Source organism: Silurus aristotelis, assembly GCF_946808225.1.
Source record: "Silurus aristotelis genome assembly, chromosome: 7".
Lineage (NCBI taxonomy): Eukaryota > Metazoa > Chordata > Actinopteri > Siluriformes > Siluridae > Silurus > Silurus aristotelis.
The window spans coordinates 28,270,830-28,290,396 of record NC_139580.1 but is presented as its reverse complement, the minus strand read 5'-3'; the positions used below and the strand labels follow the sequence as shown (position 1 = coordinate 28,290,396).

The window sequence follows — 19,567 nt, the reverse complement described above, 5'->3', positions numbered from 1 at the left end:
TCACTGTATGTGTGTATATGTATGTATGTGTGTATATGTGTGTGTGTGTGTGTGTGTGTGTGTGTGTGTGTGTGTGTGTGTGTGTGTATATATATATATACACACACACACACACACACACACACACATACATACGTATATGTGTGTGTGTGTATGTATGTGAGTGTGTGAGTGTGTGAGTGTGTGAGTGTGTGAGTGTGTGTGTGTGAGAGAGAGAGAGACAAAGACAAAGACAAAGACAAAGACAAAGACAAAGACAAAGACAAAAACAAGCTTTGTTTCAAATCTCCAGGAAAACCTTAATGCACAGAAACACAGCTCTTAATATCGATGCTTCTGCTAGGGATGTTGTTTGGGGGTGGTGTAGCTGTGGCTGCAGTGAAAGGAGACTTATTGAAATGTCTTGATTTTCTTTCTTGCTTTAGTTATGACAGTCATTCTGCATTCTTACTGTATTAGATTCCTATTTGTGATGCGGCGCTCAGTTATACTACGTTTCTGTATATTATATATATTATATATTATATCTACAAATGCATTCTCCTTTTTAGGCATTAGAAAACTGCGTATGCATCTTGCATAACCTCACCTACCAGTTCGAGTGTGAGGTGTCTGAGGCGAGCAGGCCCGTGGTGCAGGAGTCCAGACAGAGCACAGCCACCGAGACCCAGAGACCCGGCTGCTTGGTTATAAGAAACGCCAAATTAACTGAAGCAGACAATGTTAGTCTTTCTCTTTTTTTTGTGCTCTCAGACTAGAAATAACCCAAGAGAGTTTTGTGTGCAGTTCATTTTTAGATATTGTGCAAAATACATGCCAGAGTCATGCCAGGGCTCCATGTGCTCACACACTCATATGGCAATGTTGAGTTACCAATTTAACTACCGTCATGTTTGTGAGCAGTGGTAGGAAACAGGAGAAGCGTGAAGAATCCGATGTGGAGTAACTCCACATGCACTCGATTTCAGTTTGTCTCAGGGACTTTTGAGCTGTAAAGTGTAGCACATGCATATCAAATTTCTCTTTCGAATAATAAATTGAGTTCTCTGCGTGAGGAGTTTGAGCGAGTGCATGCTCTCACAGGTCTTCTTTAAGTTTTCTGGTTTTGGTCGTGCTTCCCCAAAAGCGTTCACAATTTCCAACGTTAATTAGTTTCTAGATGTGTGTATTATCAAGGTCATTTCTGTAGCACTTATTTATTTAATTTTTTTTTTTTTTACACAATGGACATTGTCCTAATGCAGCTTTATAGGATGTGCAAAAAAAATATTTTTTATGTAAATGAGTTATATTTATTAACCCCTGATGAGCAGCCTGGGGCGACTGTGGCAAAACCTCTCTTAGATGGTATGAGGAAGAAACCTTGAAAGGAACCAGACTCAAAACCGGAACCCATCGTCATTTCGGTGATATCAAGAGTGTGATTTATAAATCTTAAACGATATAGAACACTGAAAAGTGAGCAATACCATGAGCACCGGAGTGTGCGATTATGATTGATGTCCTTTCTACTGTCTTATACGGTCAGAAGAACCAGGTGCTCCTGAGCAAAAAAATAGTTCAACATCTGAGATCATTATAGATCCCACACGACATCCTCCGTGCCAGAGCCTATAAGTGTTCAACGATTGGAGAACCTGCATATTTAGATTAGTTATTTTGAATAGCGATTAAGAGGTTGTATATTCTCAAAGTCCCATTTTCAAAATGTTCTTGAAGTGGGATCCAAGTTGAGCACTGGTACATCAACATATGTAGAGAAAGTTTATCGTTGTTGTTGTTGTCACCGGGTGTTCTAGCACTCGGAGTCTGAATTCCCTCAGCTGGAGGAGAAGTGCAACCCGTGCGGTGTGGAGTGGCTGTGGAGCAGCATCACCATCCGCATGTACCTGTCACTACTTGCTAGAAGCAATCGGCAGCTCACGCAGGAGGCGGCTATAGGAGGCATGCAGAACCTGACCGCAGGAAACGGAGAGGTAAAGGCCTTTTTTTTTTTTACTATGTATGTATGAACAAAAATTATTCCTATATAATGTAAATAAGATAAAGAAATTACATCTGTAACCCCTCATTGGATTATATAGTGTTACTGTTCTGGTTCTCATAACCCAGCCATTATGGATGCACAAGACAGTGCACTCTTAGTGCCGGTCCCAAGCCCGGGTAAATGGGGAGGGTTGCGTTAGCAAGGGCATCCAGTGTAAAATATGCGCCAAATCAAATATGCGGATCACAAATGAGAATTTCATACCGGATCGGTCGAGGCCCGGGTTAACAACGATCGCCACAGGTATCGTTAGCCGACAGGGTACCGGTGGAAATTGGGCTACTGTTGGCTGAAGGAGGAGAAGGAGAGAAGGAAGACGTCTACAAAGACGCAGGGAAAGGAGCAGTGTAGGAGAGTGGAGGTTCGGGTTGGTACTTTAAACGTTGGTACTATGACGGGTAAAGGGAGAGAGGTAGCTGATATGATGGAGAGGAGAAAGGTAGATATGCTGTGTGTTCAGGAGACCAAGTGGAAAGGGAGTAAGGCCAGGAACATTGGAGGTGGGTTTAAACTGTTTTATCATGGTGTGGATGGAAAGAGGAATGGTGTAGGGGTGATTCTGAAGGAAGAGTACAGTAAGAGTGTAGTGAAGGTGAAGAGAGTTTCTGATAGGGTGATGATCGTGAAGGTGGAAGTTGAAGGGATGATGATAAATGATATCAGTGCCTATGCTCCACAAGTTGGCTGTGAGATGGAGGAGAAGGAAAGATTCTGGAGTGAATTAGATGAAGTGGTAGATGGTGTACCTAGGAAAGAATGATTGGTGATTGGGGCAGACTTTAATGGGCATGTAGGTGAAGGGAACAGAGGTGATGAGGAGGTGATGGGTAGGTATGGTTTTAAGGAGAGGAATGTGGAAGGGCAGATGGTGGTGGATTTTGCTAAAAGGATGAAAATGACAGTGGTGAACACTTATTTTAAGAAGGAGGATCATAGGGTGACGTATAAGAGTGAAGGAAGGTGCACACAGGTGGACAATGTGCTATGCAGGAGATGCAACCTAAAGGAAATTGGAGACTGTAAGGTGTTGGCAGGGGACAGTGTAGCTAGACAGCATCGGATGGTGGTCTGTAGGATGGTTTTGGAGGCGAAGAAGAAGAGGAGGAGAGTGAGGACTGAAAGAAGAATAAGATGGTGGAAACTGAAGGAGGAAGAGTGTAGTGTGAGGTTCAGGGAAGAGGTCAGACAGAGGCTCAGTGGTGTTGAAGAGGTGTTGGATGATTGGGCAACTACTGCAGGAGTGATGAGGGAGGCAGCTAGAAAAGTACTTGGTGTGACATCTGGAAATAGAAAGCAAGACAAGAAGACGTGGTGGTGGAATGAGGAAGTGCAGGAGAGCATAAGGAGAAAGAGGTTGGCAAAACAGAAGTGGGACAGACCGAGTGATGAGAAAAGTAGGCAGGAGTACAAGGAGATGCGGCAGCAGGTTAAGAGGGATGTGGCGAGAGCCAAGGAAAAGGCATATGAGGAGCTGTATAAGAGGTTGGACACTAAGGAAGGAGAAAAGGATTTGTACCGATTGGCCAGGCAGAGGGACTGAGCTGGAAAGGATGTACTGCAAGTTAGAGCAGTAAAGGATGGAGAGGGAAATGTGTTGACTAGTGAGGATAGTGTGTTGAGAAGGTGGAGGGAGTAATTTGAGCAGCTGATGAATGAGGAAAATCAGAGAGAGAGAGAGAGAGAGAAGGTTGGATGATGTGGAGTTGGTGAAGCAGGATGTGTATAGGATTAGTAAGTAGGAAGTGAGAGCAGCGATTAAGAGGATGAAGAGTGGAAAGTCGGTTGGACCAGATGACATACCGGTAGAAGCGTGGAGATGTTTAGGAGAGATGGCAGTGGAGTTTTTGACCAGATTGTTTAACAGGATTTTGGAAGGTAAGAAGATGCCTGAGGAATGGAGAAAAAGTGTGCTGGTACCGATCTTTAAGCATAAAGGAGATGTGCAGTCTTGCAGTAACTACAGGGGAATTAAGTTGATCGGTCACACCATGAAGTTATGGGAAAGAGTAGTGGAAGCCAGGCTGAGAGAAGAGGTGACCATCTGTGAGCAACAGTATGGTTTCATGCCGAGGAAGAGCACCACAGATGCCTTATTTGCATTAAGAATGTTGATGGAGAAGTATAGAGAAGGACAGAAGAAATTGCATTGTGTATTTGTGGATTTAGAGAAGGCGTACAACAGGGTGCCAAGAGAGGAGTTGTGGTATTGTATGGGGAAGTCAGGTGTGTCAGAGAAGTATGTGAGGGTGGTGCAGGACATGTATGAGGACAGCAGTAGGAACGACAGACTGGTTCAGGGTGAAGGTTGGACTGCATCAAGGATCGGCCCTGAGCCCCTTCCTGTTTGCAGTGGTGATGGACAGGTTGACGGACGAGGTCAGACAGGAGTCTCCCTGGACTATGATGTTTGCGGATGATATTGTGATTTGTTGTGAGAGTAGGGAGCAGGTTGAGAAGAGCCTGGAGAGGTGGAGATATGCACTGGAGAGGGGGAATGAAACTCAGTAGGAGTAAGACAGAGTACATGTGTGTGAATGAGAGAGAGGGCAGTGGAGTTGTGCGGTTGCAGGGAGAAGAGCTGGAGAAGGTGGAGGAATTCAGATACCTGGGTTCAACAGTGCAAAGTAATGGAGAGTGTGTTAGAGAAGTGAAGAAAAGAGTGCAGGCAGGGTGCAGTGGGTGGAGAAGAGTGACAGGAGTGATTTGTGATAGTAGGGTATCTGCAAAAATGAAAGGGAATGTTTATAGGTCTGTGGTGAGACCTGCGATGTTGTATGGATTAGAGACAGTGGCATTGAGTAAAAGACAGGAGGTGGAGCTGGAGGTAGCAGAGCTGAAGATGTTGAGGTTTTCGTTGGGAGTGACGAGGATGGATAAGATGAGAAATAAGTTTATTAGAGGGACAGCGCATGTAGGATGTTTTGGTGACAAGGTGAGGGAGGCGAGATTAAGATGGTTTGGACATGTGCAGAGGAGGGACATGAATTGGTAGAAGAATGCTGAGGATGGAGCCACCAGGTAGGAGGAAAAGAGGAAGGCCAAGGAGGAGGTTCATGGATGTGGTGAGGGAAGACATGCAGGTAGTTGGTGTAAAAGAGGCAGATGTAGAGGACAGGGTGGTATGGAGACAGATGATCCGCTGTGGCGACCCCTAATGGGAGCAGCCGAAAGAAGAAGACTGTTCTGGTTCTCATCACTTGAAGATCTTCCAGTGACTTAAATGCAGGTTAGTTCGGGCTCCAGTGTTCTGCTCTTATGACCCTAACCCTTTTCCACTGTGTTCAGGTGTCACAAGCCATGGCCCACACCATCATACAGAGAGAAGGAGGCCTGCAGCAGGTAAAGAAGGTGCTCCAGGATAGAGAGGACGATGTGAAGAGAGCTGCCGTTTATCTGCTCAAAAACCTGTCACGCTACAAAGAGCTCCATTCTGATATCAGTAAGCGTTTCGTCTACATCGCTCACACACAGTCTGTGGAAGTCCAAAAGACTGTGGGCTATTTCTTTATTTTCTGGTGATCTGAAGATTATGTATATAAAATTATATATCTGTCTGTCTACCCATGATCTTTGATATAGTGCATTGCAAAAGTATTTATACCCCTTGAACATTTCCACATTTTTGTCACGTTATAACCACAAACTTTAAATATTTATTTTATTGGGATTTCATGTGAGGGACCAACACAGAGCGTCGCACAGTAACCAAAGAGTGCTTGCATTTATTCCAGTTTTTGGAACAGAAACATTTTCTGTATCATGTCTAAATTGAAACATTGCATTAATGGTATTGATTTCTCTCTAGTTAACGAGGTGTTGCCCGAGCTGGTTGTGATGCTTCACACTTCAGACACGGACAGACCGCGGACCGCCGAGGTCACATCTGTCTGTCAGATTCTCAACAACCTGAGCCAGGCCTCCCTACACAATGCCCGCACTGTCCTCAACAACGGCATCCTTCCAAGGATCATCAAAATCAGCAGCAAAGAGAGGTAGTGCATCTCTATATCAGACAAAAACATGAACATAAAAAAAAATATGACGTGGCTTTGCATGGTTACACAACGTAGAGAAATGTAAAATCCACTATTGGTTGATGATGGGTAATGGTTGATAATACAATTTTTACATTCATTTCATTTAAATTTTATCTGTTAACTGAAGTTGATGCACTACGAACTAACAGACAAGATGTAGCACACAATCACACGTCAAAATCAACAGCATGTGGCATCAGCAATTTGCCTCTAGAGGCCGCTCTTTTAATGACAGCGGGCCAGAAGCCGGAAAAAATATTGACCACATAGTCAATATAAACTATATAGAGACTGCTTTCCTCCTGTATAGTGACCGTGGACCTTCTCAGCTGCTCCAGCACCAGACACGATCCGGAAAAACTATTGATTTGTATTGGATATCGGCCTATAGTTCCAGCAATCAACAATCTGTGCCAATTAATCTCCAATGCTGTTACCACACGTTCTGAGGCACACAGTTATATTTGGATTCCTGATTTACATCTTCCTCTTTCAAACCAACTACCTACATGTTTTCCCTCACCACAACCATAAATCTTCTTCTTGGCCCTTTTCCTTTCCTTCCTTCCTGGTGGCTCCATCCTCAGCATTCTCCTACTGATATACCCCATGTCCCCCCTGAACTCCTCCACCTTCTCCACCTCTTCCTCCTACAACTGCACTCTTCCACCACCCTCCCTCTCATTCACACACATGTACTCTGTCTTACTCCTAATGACTTTCATTCCCCTTCTTTCCAGCGTGTACCTCCACTTCTCCAGGCTCTTCTCAACCTGCTCCCTACTCTCACCACAAATTAATATCATCCGCAAACATCATGGTCCATGGAGACTCGTGTCTGACCTTGTTCAACCTGTCTATCACCACTGCAAACAGGAAAGGGCGCAGAGCCAACCCTTGATGCAGTCCAACCGCCAACTTGAACCAGTCTGTTGTTCCTACTGCACACTTTACTGCTGTCACACTGTCCTCATACATGTCCTGCACCACCCTCACATACTTCTGACACACCTGACTTCCTCATACAATACAACTCGTCTCTCGGCACCCTGTCGTAAGAAATCATACTGTTGCTCACAGATGGTCACCTTATCTCTCAGCCTGGCTTCCACTACTCTTTCCCATAACTTCATGGTGTGACTGATCAACTTAATTTCCCTGTAGTTCCTGCTGGTCTGCACATCTCCCTTATTCTTAAAGATTGGTACCAGCACACTCCTCCATTCCTCAGGCATCCTCTCACCTTCCAAAATCTTGTTAAATAATCTGGTTAAAAACTCCACTGCATCTCTCCTAAACATCTCCATACTTCTACCGGTATGTCATCTGGTCCAACCCACTTTTCACTCTTCGTCCTCTTCATTGCTGCTCTCACTTTCTGCTTTACCATCTCCACATGATCAAACCCTCTCTCTCTCTCTCGCTCTCTCGCTCTCTCTCTTTCTCTCTCATTTTCTTCATTCATCAGCTGCTCAACTCCCTCCACACTCTCCTCACTAGTCATCACATTTCCATCTCCATCTTTTATTGCTCTAACTTGCTGCACATCCTTCCCAGCTCGGTCCCTCTGCCTGGCCAATCGCTACAAATCCTTTTTTCCTTCCTTAGTGTCCAACTTCTCATACAGCTCTTCATATGTCTTTTTCTTGGCTTTCGCCACATCCCTCTCTACCTGCTGCCGCATCTCCTTGTACTCCTGCCTACTTTTCTCATCACTCTGTCGATCCCACTTCTGTTTTGCCAACCTCTTTCTCCTTATGCTCTCCAGCACTTCCTCATTTCACCACCACGTCTCTTTGTTTTTCTTATTATTTCCAGATGTCACACCAAGTACCTTTCTAGCTGTCTCCCTTATCACTTCTGCAGTCATCCAGCACCTCTTCACCACCCCCAAGCCCCTGTCTGACCTCTTCCCTGAACCTCACACTACACTCTTCCTCCTTCAGCTTCCACCATCTTATTCTTCTTTCAGTCCTCACTCTCCACCTCTTCTTCTTCGCCTCCAAAACCACCCTACAGACCACCATCCGATGCTGTCTAGCTACACTGTCCACTGCCAACACCTTACAGTCTCCAATCTCTTTCAGATGCATCTCCTACATAGAACATAGTCCACCTGTGTGCACCTTCCTCCACTCTTATACGTCACCCTATGTTCCTTTTTCTTTTTAAAATAAATATTCACCACTGCCATTTTCATCCTTTTAGCAAAATCTACCACCATCTGCCCTTCCACATACCCATCACCTCCTCATTACCTTTGTTCCCTTCACCTACATGCCCATTAAAGTCTACATGCCCCAATCACCAATCATTCTTTTGTAGGTACACCATCTACAACTCCATCTAACTCACTCCCGAATTTTTTCTTCTCCTTCATCTCACTGCCCAATTGTGGAGCATAAGCACTGATGACATTTATCATCACTTCTTCAACTTCCAGCTCCACGTTCATCACCCTATCAGAAACTCTCCTCACCTCCACTACACACTTACTGTACTCTTCCTTCAGAATCACCCCTACACAATTTCTCTTTCCATCCACACCATGAAAGAACAGTTTAAACCCACCTCCAATGTTCCTGGCCTTTCCACTTGGTCTCCTGAACACACAACATATCTAATTTTCTTCTCTCCATCATATCAGCTAACTCTCTCCCTTTACCAGTCATAGTGCCAACATTTAAAGTACCAACCCGAACCTCCACTCTCCTACACTTCTCCTTTTCCTGCTGTCTCTGTATACATCTTCCTCCTCTCCTTTTACTCCTTCAGCCAACAGTAGCCCAATTTCCACCAGTACCCTGTTGGCTAACGATACCTGTGGCGGTTGTTGGGAACCCGGGCATCGACCGATCCGGTATTAAACTCTTATTTTTGATCCGCATATTTGATTTGGCACATGTTTTACGCTGGATGCCCTTCCTAACACTACCCTCCCTGTTTATCCAGGCTTGAGACCGACACTAAGAGTGAACTGGCTTGTGCAACCCTAATGGTGTGTTAGGAACAACTACATAAATACTTTTGTTATATTGAAGCCTTTTTGTGGATGAACTCATTCCGATTTATCTTGGTGTGGAATCTGGGTTGAGGCAGTCTGTAAATTCCCACAGTGTTATAACAGCAAATAAGAAGTACATGTGGAATGGAACGTTAAAAAAAACACACTAATCTTACGGTCAGTTGTCCACAATTATCCATTGTCTTGCTTCAAAATAAACATGGTTTGAAATGGTGTTGCAGCTACAGTGCTGGAAAAACACACCCCTCAATATTTGTTTTTAAGCACCAAGTGAGTTAGCTAACCATGATGAGTGACAGTTTTAACATGCAAAAACGTGTGTTAAATTTCACTCTGGAATGAATATAGTGATCTGTCTAAATATAGCTATGGCTATCCAGTGATTGGTTTCAAAAGTGTTGTGTTTACGGTTCATGCTGTAGGCAGCTATGTTGATTTCATGTCATTGCTGAACTCCAGGTTAAGAGTTCCCAAATAATCTGTCTTGTCTTTGGTGTCAGAGATTTCCATACTCATTGTTACACACATCAGACTTGCTGTTGAACAGTGCCAACTTCTGCAGCTCATATGAAATCAGTGAAAAAGATCTGCTATTTGTCAAAACTCTCTTATGCTCCAGGCCATGAATGCAAATGCAATGCTTGTTGTTTTCTTCATCTCAGATCACAGGGATCTGTTTGCTGAAAACAACTCTCTTCTTAATGATTAAAATGCAGGCAACAGAACAAACAGTTTCACATTAGTGTACCATAATTAATCCCTAAGCCTAAATGTATATTTATTGTTTGTCTGTTTTTGTCACTGTGTAGGCATGGATCTACAAATGCTGGCCAGGCTGCTAGTGTTCTCCTGCACACACTCTGGAGACATTCTGAGCTTCATGGCAGCTACAAGAAGGTCAGTGAGTTTAAAGTTTAAGCCACTTATTTTATATGAACAAGTATATTGTATTTATATATTGCAAATGTGTTATATTAGGACAACTGGTGCATCTGGAATCTGGTCCATATTGATTTATTCTGGGCTCTTTCTTGAACCAAGATTTCTCCAATTTAAGACCTACAGAATACTTTTCACTTGAGATGGAATCAAGGAAATAATAAAAATAAGTAGTTTTAAAGGTTGGTAAAACCGCAGGGTTTTACATTAGTGCAATTAAGGGTGGAATGATTTAATATATCATATCAATATCATATCGATGTCAACATACAATATCAAAATATCATATCAAGAACCCAAGGCAAGGCAAAGTAAGATTGGGTAATGTAAGATAAGGCAAGATAAGGTAAGATTAGAATAGGTAAGGTAAAGAAAGGCTAGGTATAGTAAGGTAAGAATAGGTAAGGTAAGGCTAGGTAAGGTATCGTAAGATAAGAAGGCTAGGTAAGGTATGAATAGGAAAGGTAAGGCTAGGTAAGATAAGAATAGGTAAGGTAGGGCTAGGTAAGATAAGAATAGTTTAGGTAAGGTAAGGCTAGGTAAATTCAGATTAGGCTAGGTAAGATATGGTAAGGCTAGGTAAGGTAAAGAAAGGCTAGGTATGGTAAGGCTAGGTAAGATAAGTCTAGGTAAGGTAAGATAAGGCTGGGCAAGATTAGAATAGGTAAGGCTAGCTAAGATAAAAATGGGTAAGGTATGGCTAGGTAAGATAAGAATAGGTAAGGTATGGCTAGGTAAGGTAAGGTTAGGCTGGGTAAGATTAGAATAGTAAGGTAAGGATCGGTAAATTAAGATTAGGCTAAGGTAAGGTAAAGAAAGGCTAAGTAACGTAAGGCTAGGTAAGTAAAGGCTAGGTAAGGTAAAAAAAAAAAAGGCTAGGTATAGAAAAATAAAGCTAGGTAAAAATAGAACTCGAGGAAATTATTTTGCTAGAGTCTGCTTCAGATTACAAGGAAAAATAAATCTAATGAAATATAATTTAAAAATAAATTACATTTTCTATATATACAAATGTATAAAAAAAAAAAGGTGCTTGGGAACATACCTTACAAAAGTTACATAATTTACTGTGTATCATGATATAATGGTTCTGAGACAATCTGCAAGTCATGCTGCAAAAAGGTGGTTTGTTTGTTTTATAAAAGAATGTTTATAAACTTTTGTCTTGCTGTGTGGGTGTGGGTGTGTGGGTGTAACTGTTTAATTTGTGTGCATATGCTACAGGCTGGTTACAGGAAGACAGATTTCGTCAACAACAGGACGGTGAAGGCGGTAAATTCAGCTCGTAACTGACCTCAAGTGGAAGGCGGAAGAACTTCACAAAAGGAAATTCTAAGCTATAACCAGTCGAGACTCATTGTTCCTGCGCTGCACTTCCGTGGCTCTGCTCCGGTGTCATTGCATCTCCTTGGGTGGTAGAATTGGACTGGTATTCTTATCTTACTGCTGAGAAAAACTCATCAGTGTCTTCACCTCTGATGGCTTGTAGACTATTCTGCTGCATTCCGCATCTGGGCATACACGAATAAGCACTTCCGTGGAGTTGCGTTGCAACCATGTTCCAAAAAACACCATTTGTGTGTTACATTCAAACAACACAAATTGTATATGTAAATGTTATATATGGTAAAAATAATTGATGGCTCAAAGGCAATTAAAAACTGTATTGTATAGATTTCAGCAGGAATAAACCTGTAGAGTTCAATGTGAATGAACTTTTAATCTGGTCAAAAAAGAGTAGATGAATAATGTGATTTAAAAGGTAACATTTTGAGGTAACTTGCCTAAGCAAATTACTACGGTAACATGCTGAGGTTACATTTCTACGCACCAACTGAGGTAGCGTGGAGAGGTAACATACTGAGATAACATTCCTAGGCACCAACTAAAGTAATGTACTGAGGTAACATTTTATTTCTAGAACATTCTTTTTACCATACTAGTGTAAAATGTCTAGTCAACTTACTGATGCAATGTCTTCGTAACATGCCTAAGTTACATATTGAGGTAACGCACCCAAGTACCATGCCATGCACCAGCTAAAGTAACATGCCTAAGCAACTTCCTGAGGTAGGATCCTGAGGTAACATGCCATTGTAATGTGCCACTGTTAAATATTAATGTAACATGACAAAGTAACAAGCCTATGTAACAGACTGAGGTAATGTTCCACGGTAACATTCTAATGTAACATGCCTAGGCACCAACTGAGGTAATGTACTTGGGTAAAGTGCCTAGGCAACTTACTGATTTAATGTCTTGATGACAGGCCTATGCTACACATTGAGGTAACATGGCTATGGCATTAACTGAGGTTACCTCTGGAAGTTGCCCAGGCATGTTACCTCAGGACCTTACATGTCTAGTTAATGTGCTACCGTTTCATATTAAGGTAATATACTGAGGTACCATTTCCAAGGAATGTACTTGGGTAACATACTGTCGTGGTAACATGCTAATGTTCCATTCAGCAAGGTTTGTATTTACTCTACTTCCCATTCCAAAACTTATTTTAAAAATCCCGAGTTGACATAAAGTTGGCAGCATGGAAGAACTCTATCAATTAGGAACCTGGCAAATATTCCGTAATTTAGTAAATTAGTAATTTATCAACATGTCTCTTGGAAAGTTGCTGGTGATTTTGTCTTGTGCGAATACATTTAAAGGCTGCAATCTCGGTTTTAATCTCATCTACAGCTTAGTTCGTGTTCTCTGCATTTACTGATCTCCAGATTTGATGTTCTGCCTCCACGTCCAGCCCTATTTCCTGATCTGTGCATAATGTTCTGTATTTTTATTGTTTTTAAATGCTTTTTGTTCTCCTTTGTAATAGTTTCATACAATTTAAAGGTTAGGGAAACGTTCCTTACTTCACTGAGCATGTCAGTCATCTCATTATTCTAGATCTTAGATTTCCCCTTACTGTGGAATGTTTGCAGGACATTAGTGTATTATTTATGTGTAGTGAAGTTTGCATGGACGTCCTAGGCAGCTCCAGTTAATTTCAGCAATGAGGTTTTGACGATTTCTCCAGCCTGCTTAGCCATTTGGAGCAACATGAAGTAAAAACTTTAGTAAATTCAGGATGCACTTCATATTTTTTAGGGCTTTTTTTTATTATCAATATTCTTTTTTACCTTTTTATCACAGTCTTGGATATGTCAAAGATTAGTAACAACATTGACTTTTGATGCATTGTTATTTTTGGTGCAGCATCAGATTTTATTTTTTTCCTCACTCATTTACAGTTTGTGGATGTTTCTGTCCCATTGACTGCAATTGTACCGAAATGTATTGACTGCTCAGCCATAATGCTATATAATCATGCATTCTTGGTTGTTGGTGGTTTCTATAGAAGACCTAAGCAGCAATGCATAATGTTATAAAATGGCTGAGTTTTCTTGTAATTCATGCACCCGCTGCAAATAATGGTTATGGTTATAATCCATAATGATGCCCCTAGAAAATGCTTCTATGCCGAATACACAGGAAAAAATAAGTACTGATCACGAGGAAACAATGTTTGTCAAGATCATGAGAAAATGAAGTCATGATAACGAGAAAACAAGAAGAAAAATTTATGCAGTTTTAAAGAGGAAAATTTCATTAAAACTTTTGCATAGATTTTTTGCAGCTAAAGCATATCTAGAGAATCAAGTCAGACATAGACCCGAGCTGTTCCTTTTTGTGACGCCCCAAATGAATCGGCTCTGCATATTTTTCAAATTGTAACTTGCTTTCAGATTCCTCTCTTCTTTTAAGGATGTTTTGTTTGGTTTCTATAATTTGAGAGGTAAACAGCAAAGATGATGAACACCTTTTTTATTATTGTTGTTTTATTACTGATTGCTAAATCTCATATTCATTGTTTTTGTAAAGTAAGTCCAGCAAGCTATATCCAAGCTATTTCATCCTCAAAGAACTTAAAAGCTGTTAAGAAAATAAACCTGTTGAACCGTTTTCGCTTATTTTTAGGTTTACATTCTGTAATTTGTTTATCATTTGCGTGTTGCTTTGTTCAACATTTTGTTTAAGCATTTCTTTTTCGCATTTGTCCTGTATCTAATATATTTTTTTAATGTACTTCTGCACTTGCTTTGGTTATGTATAATTCGGTGACGGGCCGTCTGGGCCAGCAAAGGCTTCTCTGCTCACCTAAACACTATCATAATCACTGAACTACATTTACAACCTAAATTCTAATATTTCCTTCCTGAACTTGTATTATTTATTCCCAACAGTTTATTCTCTTCTTTTCGTAGCATTTCTTTTGGCTGCATTGCTTCCAGTACGTGTATGTGGATGTTAGATTTTTTTGTCCAATCAGATTTCAGCCTCTGTGCTGCCATGTCAATCTAATCTGCCCAGGGCCTTCACAATCAGTACTGCTGGCCTTTTTACCTTAGTCTCTATCAGCAATGGACCTGTTTCTTTAAACAAACAGATTTTAATTTCGCCTCACAGAGCAGCTAGCTGGCCCAGAATAGTGTCAGCATTTTTCCGTCTCCTGATTGGATATTGGATTCTGCATCTCTGTGAGTGGGTTGTATTTAATTACAATTTTTATGGTTTTGCCATGTTATTTGACAAATATAGATTCTGAACTGCTCCAGATGATGTAGGTGGCACAGTTGCAGTTGTAGTGAAAAGGTTTGGAGTCTTCACTGGGTTTCTTGCTTTAGTAAAATGGTATTCACCCTCCATATGAGAACATGTCTCTCTCTCTGTAATGCCACGCGTTGTTATATTGCGCTTTTGCATTGTATTGATGGTTACTATAATTGTGACGTGATAATGGGGGTATTAAGAGGTGGATTAAGTCGGGTAAATCCCCACTGAAGGCCCACGTACCAAATGCACGGCCTGCCATTGGTATAATTTGAGAAAATAGAAAAGAAGGGGGGTGGTGGGTTAAAAAAAACGGCGGGCGGAAATATCGAAGCCTGTTATGTGCGCATGCGCAGTACAGGGACGTAATCTTTTTCAGTCTTCATTGCGGGTTCAGTTTAGACGGAAGCGTTGTTTTGTTTGATGTTTTGTTTAAGCGTTTCCTTTTCGCATTTGTCCTGTATCGTGTATGTACTTCCTTACTTGCTTTGGGTATGTATAATTTGAAAAAGAAAAGGCGGAAAGTAAAACGGCGGGCGGAAATATCGCGGTTCGAAGCGTGTTATGTGCGCATGCGCAGAATAGGGACGTAATCTTTTAATTTCAGTTTAGACGGAAGCGGTTTCAATTTTATTGGGATTATTGTAGATGTTGAGATCTTTGCGACCTTGATTTATCAAAAAAAAAACAAAAAAACAAGGATCTGCACTGCAGCTCTAAGAACTACAGCCCCTGCACGGAGTAAACACAAAGTAAGTGTGCGCGTGTACGTTTATGCACGTGCTGTCTCGTGTGTAAGTTTATGCACGTGCTGTCTCGTGTGTAAGTTTATGAACGTCTTATGGAAATACAGAACTAAACAAAGTGAGTGAATTAAACCCGTGCGTGCTGTCCTGCTGATCACGTGATGCCGTGATTGCTTGCTTGCTGCAATTCACGTGTACCGACGTCATGGAAACGAGCATGCAGCAGGACCCCTCCAGCGAGCTGCCTGATATGTCATGTTCCTCCTCAGGCAGCGAATCAGGAGAGTCCGATTGTGTTGCGTCATCCTCATCGTCCTCTTCTTCAAGTGAAAGCTATGATGAATCAGAGGATCATGGATCTGGATGGGTTGCGAAAAACAACCAGGTGTGGTTTCCCACCAACGAGGAGACGATTCCCTTCGTGCAGCCTGACACAGGCGTGATTCCAGGGCCGACGGGTTACGCCACCTCGAGCGTCACCAACGTGGAATCTGCGTTCGACCTCTTTTTCACAGAGGAGATGCTTGACCTCGTTGTCAGAATGACCAACCTAAACGGGCAGCGCACAGTGAAAAACTGGAACGCGGTGGACTCCTCGGATTTCCGTGCCTACATGGGGCTACTGATTTTGGCTGGAGTGTACCGGTCCAGAGGGGAGTCCAAGCGCAGTTTGTGGAATTGTCACAGTGGTCGTCCGATTTTCAGAGCCACCATGTCTTTCAATAGATTTTGCGAAATTAACGGAAGCCTGTGTTTTGACGACGAGCTGCAGACATCGGCACGTCTTCGAGACGACAAGCTCGCCCCCATCAGATCCCTGTGGGACATGTGGACGCAACGCCTTCCCCTCCTATTCACTCCCGGGAGAGATGTCACAGTGGATGAGCAGCTTGTTTCATTCAAAGGCAGGTGCAGGTCGGAAAAAGCGTGCGGATACGGTCTTAAAATGTGGGTGACCACCGATGTCGCGACATCGTATGCCTGGAAGTGTGACGTTAACATGGGAAAGGCCGACGATGCCACAGAGGTGGACCAGGGCAAGCATATCATCCTGGAGATGACAAAAAAACTCCGGGGTGTCACGGTCGTTTGCGACAACTTTTTTACCTCCTACTCACTTGGTCAGAAGCTGCTGAAGAAGAAGAAAACCTTGGTTGGGAAGATCAGGAATAATAACCCAGAGCTGCCACCCAAGCTGCTGCAGGTTAAAGAACGAGCTCCCTTCTCCTCCATCTTCGCCTTCACAAAGAACACCACGGCAGTGAGTTACGTTCCAAAACATGGGAAGAACGTGGTCCTCATCAGTACAAGGCACCGACAAGCGGACTTGACAGAGGGACTAAAAAAGAAGCCGGAGATCTTCACCTACTACAACCGCTGTAAGGGTGTCTTCAAAACTCTAGCTAAGGTATGGGCCATTACGTATTTGTTACTAGGTGCATGAATATTCTCATTGCCATGTGCAGCTTTAGAATGAAAGGACTGTTCTTTTATCTTTTGTAGGTTGTCAGCACCTACAGCTGCAGAACGAGGGCCAAACATTGGTCACAAACATTATTCATGAATATGATTGACATCTCGGCATCTAACGCGTACGTCATCTTCAAAGCTGTGCAGCCCTCCTGTAACAAAAAAAAGCGCTGTAGGAGGAGACGTTTCCTGGAAGAGCTGGGAAGTGCTCTGGTCTCTTCTGAAATGTTGAAGAGAGAGCGCCTTCCTCGCTCACCATTTGCAGCTGCACTGGTAAAAGAGATCCGGTCTTCTGCCACTCCAGACAAGGAGACATCAGTAGACACCAACAGCTCGGGGATAAAGAGGGGACTTTGCATAAGGTGCACAAAACAAAGAAAAAAAACTATTACCACTTGTATCTGTTGCGGCAAATACATTTGCAAAGCCCACCAGGTGATATGCTGCGAGTCCTGCTGTAAAAGCTGAACACACATTTGTAAACAAGCATTGTTTTTGTTTTTTTATAAATCCTTTATTTTTGTACCATTGCTCAATTTATTTGAGGTTTTTCTTTCATTTTTAGTTTTTAATAAATTATGTTCACAGGAGTTGATGGTAGATTTTGTACAGAACAAATGGAAAATGATTTTACGGTGGTTTCAAACTGGATTTATCATCAAGAAAAGACGAGCATTTCATAGATAGATTCATCCCAATGGGAAATTTACAGCTTTCAGCAGCTTTCAGCAGTATTCACAAACAGGCAATAAGGCATGCAATAGCAATTCCTGAAGTTTTGATCAGAAATGAGGATAACAGATTTAAAAAAGAAAAAATTCGCTTTTTATTTTTTACAGCAGTTTTTATTTTAGTGGATGTTCTGATCCTAAACATAACAAAAGGGTAGTGAAGGGCAGTGTATTATTATAAAAAAAAAAAAAAAAAAATTATATTTCCAAAATTGATGTTAAATTAAGGTTTGTCACCAAAAATCTTCCCATTTGCTGAAATACAGTGAAAGTTTTGGCCAAAGTAAGAGTGAAAACATCCCCCCCACAGTACATAAAAATTTTTTGGGTTTGTTAATTTTAACATTTACTAACAATAAACAACACTTCCAAAGCAATTATTAACTTTGGTTCATGTTACAAATGGAATCTTACTTTAAAGCGTTACCATTTCACATAAATTTGCTTAAAATGACCGTCTTTAAATGTCTTTACAAAGTAGCAAAGCATTGAAATGTATTTATTTTGATTTTATATTTTTGTAATAAAGTTATCAGTAAAATATACTATTGGGTGACATTTCACATAGATACTTATAGTTATTAAATGGTGTTTTTATAATAAATTTGTCCTGTGTTTATCCCAGGTCAGAAGATCTCATTTCACATAGCGTATATATGCAGATCTAGCAGCCAGAGTTTCTTCCCCAAACTGTTAGCACAAAATCTGAGGCACAATTTTATAGGACGTCCTTGAATGCGGTAACATTTCATTTTCTCTTCACTTGATCTGCACCCCAGACCTCCTCACCTACATCAATACCTGACATTGCTAACACGCTTGTAGCTGAACGAATCTAATGAAAACCACTTCTCAGAAGAGTGGAGGTTATTATAACAGCAAATGGAGACCAGATGTGGAATGGGATGTTCAGAAAGCTTATGCTCAGGTGTACACAAACATCTCAATAGCAGGAGAGCTTCCACTCCAAAGTGTGTAAAGCATATCTTCATGGAGTTGGCTTTGTGCACAGGGGTATTGTCATACTGGAACAGGTTTGGGTCTCCTTTTTTTTTTTTTTTTTAACAAAAGTCAGGTGTCCCATTAGATAATATCTCAATATGTGTACCATGCTCAGGTAACATATTCATAAAATGAGGTAGCATGCTGAGGTAAATTATTTGAGAGAAAATCCTGAGGTAATCTTGCCAGTTCTGCCTTGAGGATAGACAATAAAGGGGTGGGATTACCATTAAGACCTTTTTTGTTTTTAATTTTCATACCATTAGTGGTTCATGGTCAGGTGTGCGAGTGAAGAACGTCTTGGTGAATAGAATTCTTAAAATAGAAATGTGGCCCTTTGATGCCTAATGAATTTCCAACTCGTGTCCTGCCGTTTAGATCACATTAATGGCATCTAGAACAACTTGCAATTTCAAAATCTTAAGGTTTCTGCTTGGTGGTGCTGGGATTTGAACTCGCACCCTTCCGATCAGAAGTCCAACATCCTAACCACTGGGCAGAGGGCATCAGTGTGCCTTTGCTTGCCACCGCTGCCTCTGGTTTGCCTGTCAGTCTTGATTCTGGATGTCTGTGACATCTGTTGTTAATTTGAATTTAAAAAGTGAATTGATTTCTGAGCAGGTCATAAAAGAGTAAGAGGAGTGTCCTCTCAGAGTCGCCGATCTTCTGATGAACCGAGAACGGCATGTTCTGATCTCATGTCCTTACCTCAGCCAGTCAGAGAAACTTCTAGAAGCTACATAGTTTTCTCCATAATCCTGAGAATTTTCCTCATTATAATAAGATTGAGATTCCATTCCTTTATGAAGTGTTCAAACATGAAGGAACATGAAAGCATGTACTACTACTTCTCACCCTACTTTTCCTCTGATCTCTCTTTCGCTCTCTCTTCTGATTTATAAACGGATTATTATGTAACCTTCAGAAACTCTGGCTCCACCCTGACTTCACTGCAGGGTTTT

The 19,567-nt window shown here is 41.7% G+C and overlaps 2 protein-coding genes across 5 annotated transcripts in view; both read left to right on the top strand.

The window, feature by feature from the left end:
* Window positions 1-14,008, top strand: part of pkp2 (plakophilin 2) — a 29,633-nt gene extending 15,625 nt beyond the window's left edge. For 3 of the 4 annotated variants that reach the window (XM_083546276.1, XM_083546275.1, XM_083546277.1), the window contains exons 8-13: window positions 552-722; window positions 1,800-1,976; window positions 5,333-5,486; window positions 5,853-6,039; window positions 9,919-10,006; window positions 11,273-14,008. In XM_083546276.1, coding sequence (XP_083402402.1) covers window positions 552-722; window positions 1,800-1,976; window positions 5,333-5,486; window positions 5,853-6,039; window positions 9,919-10,006; window positions 11,273-11,341 — 846 coding nt within the window. In that variant the 3' untranslated portion in view covers window positions 11,342-14,008. The remainder of the gene's footprint in view (window positions 1-551; window positions 723-1,799; window positions 1,977-5,332; window positions 5,487-5,852; window positions 6,040-9,918; window positions 10,007-11,272) is intronic. The other variant, XR_014534289.1, reaches the window with a different exon arrangement.
* Window positions 14,009-14,987: 979 nt separating this feature from the next.
* On the top strand, window positions 14,988-17,462 carry LOC310728635 (piggyBac transposable element-derived protein 4-like). The gene is made up of 2 exons (XM_083546372.1): window positions 14,988-16,810; window positions 16,906-17,462. Exons 1-2 carry the CDS (start codon window positions 15,608-15,610, stop codon window positions 17,338-17,340), a joined length of 1,638 nt encoding a protein of 545 aa, XP_083402498.1. The 5' UTR covers window positions 14,988-15,607; the 3' UTR covers window positions 17,341-17,462.
* Window positions 17,463-19,567: the final 2,105 nt, after the last annotated feature.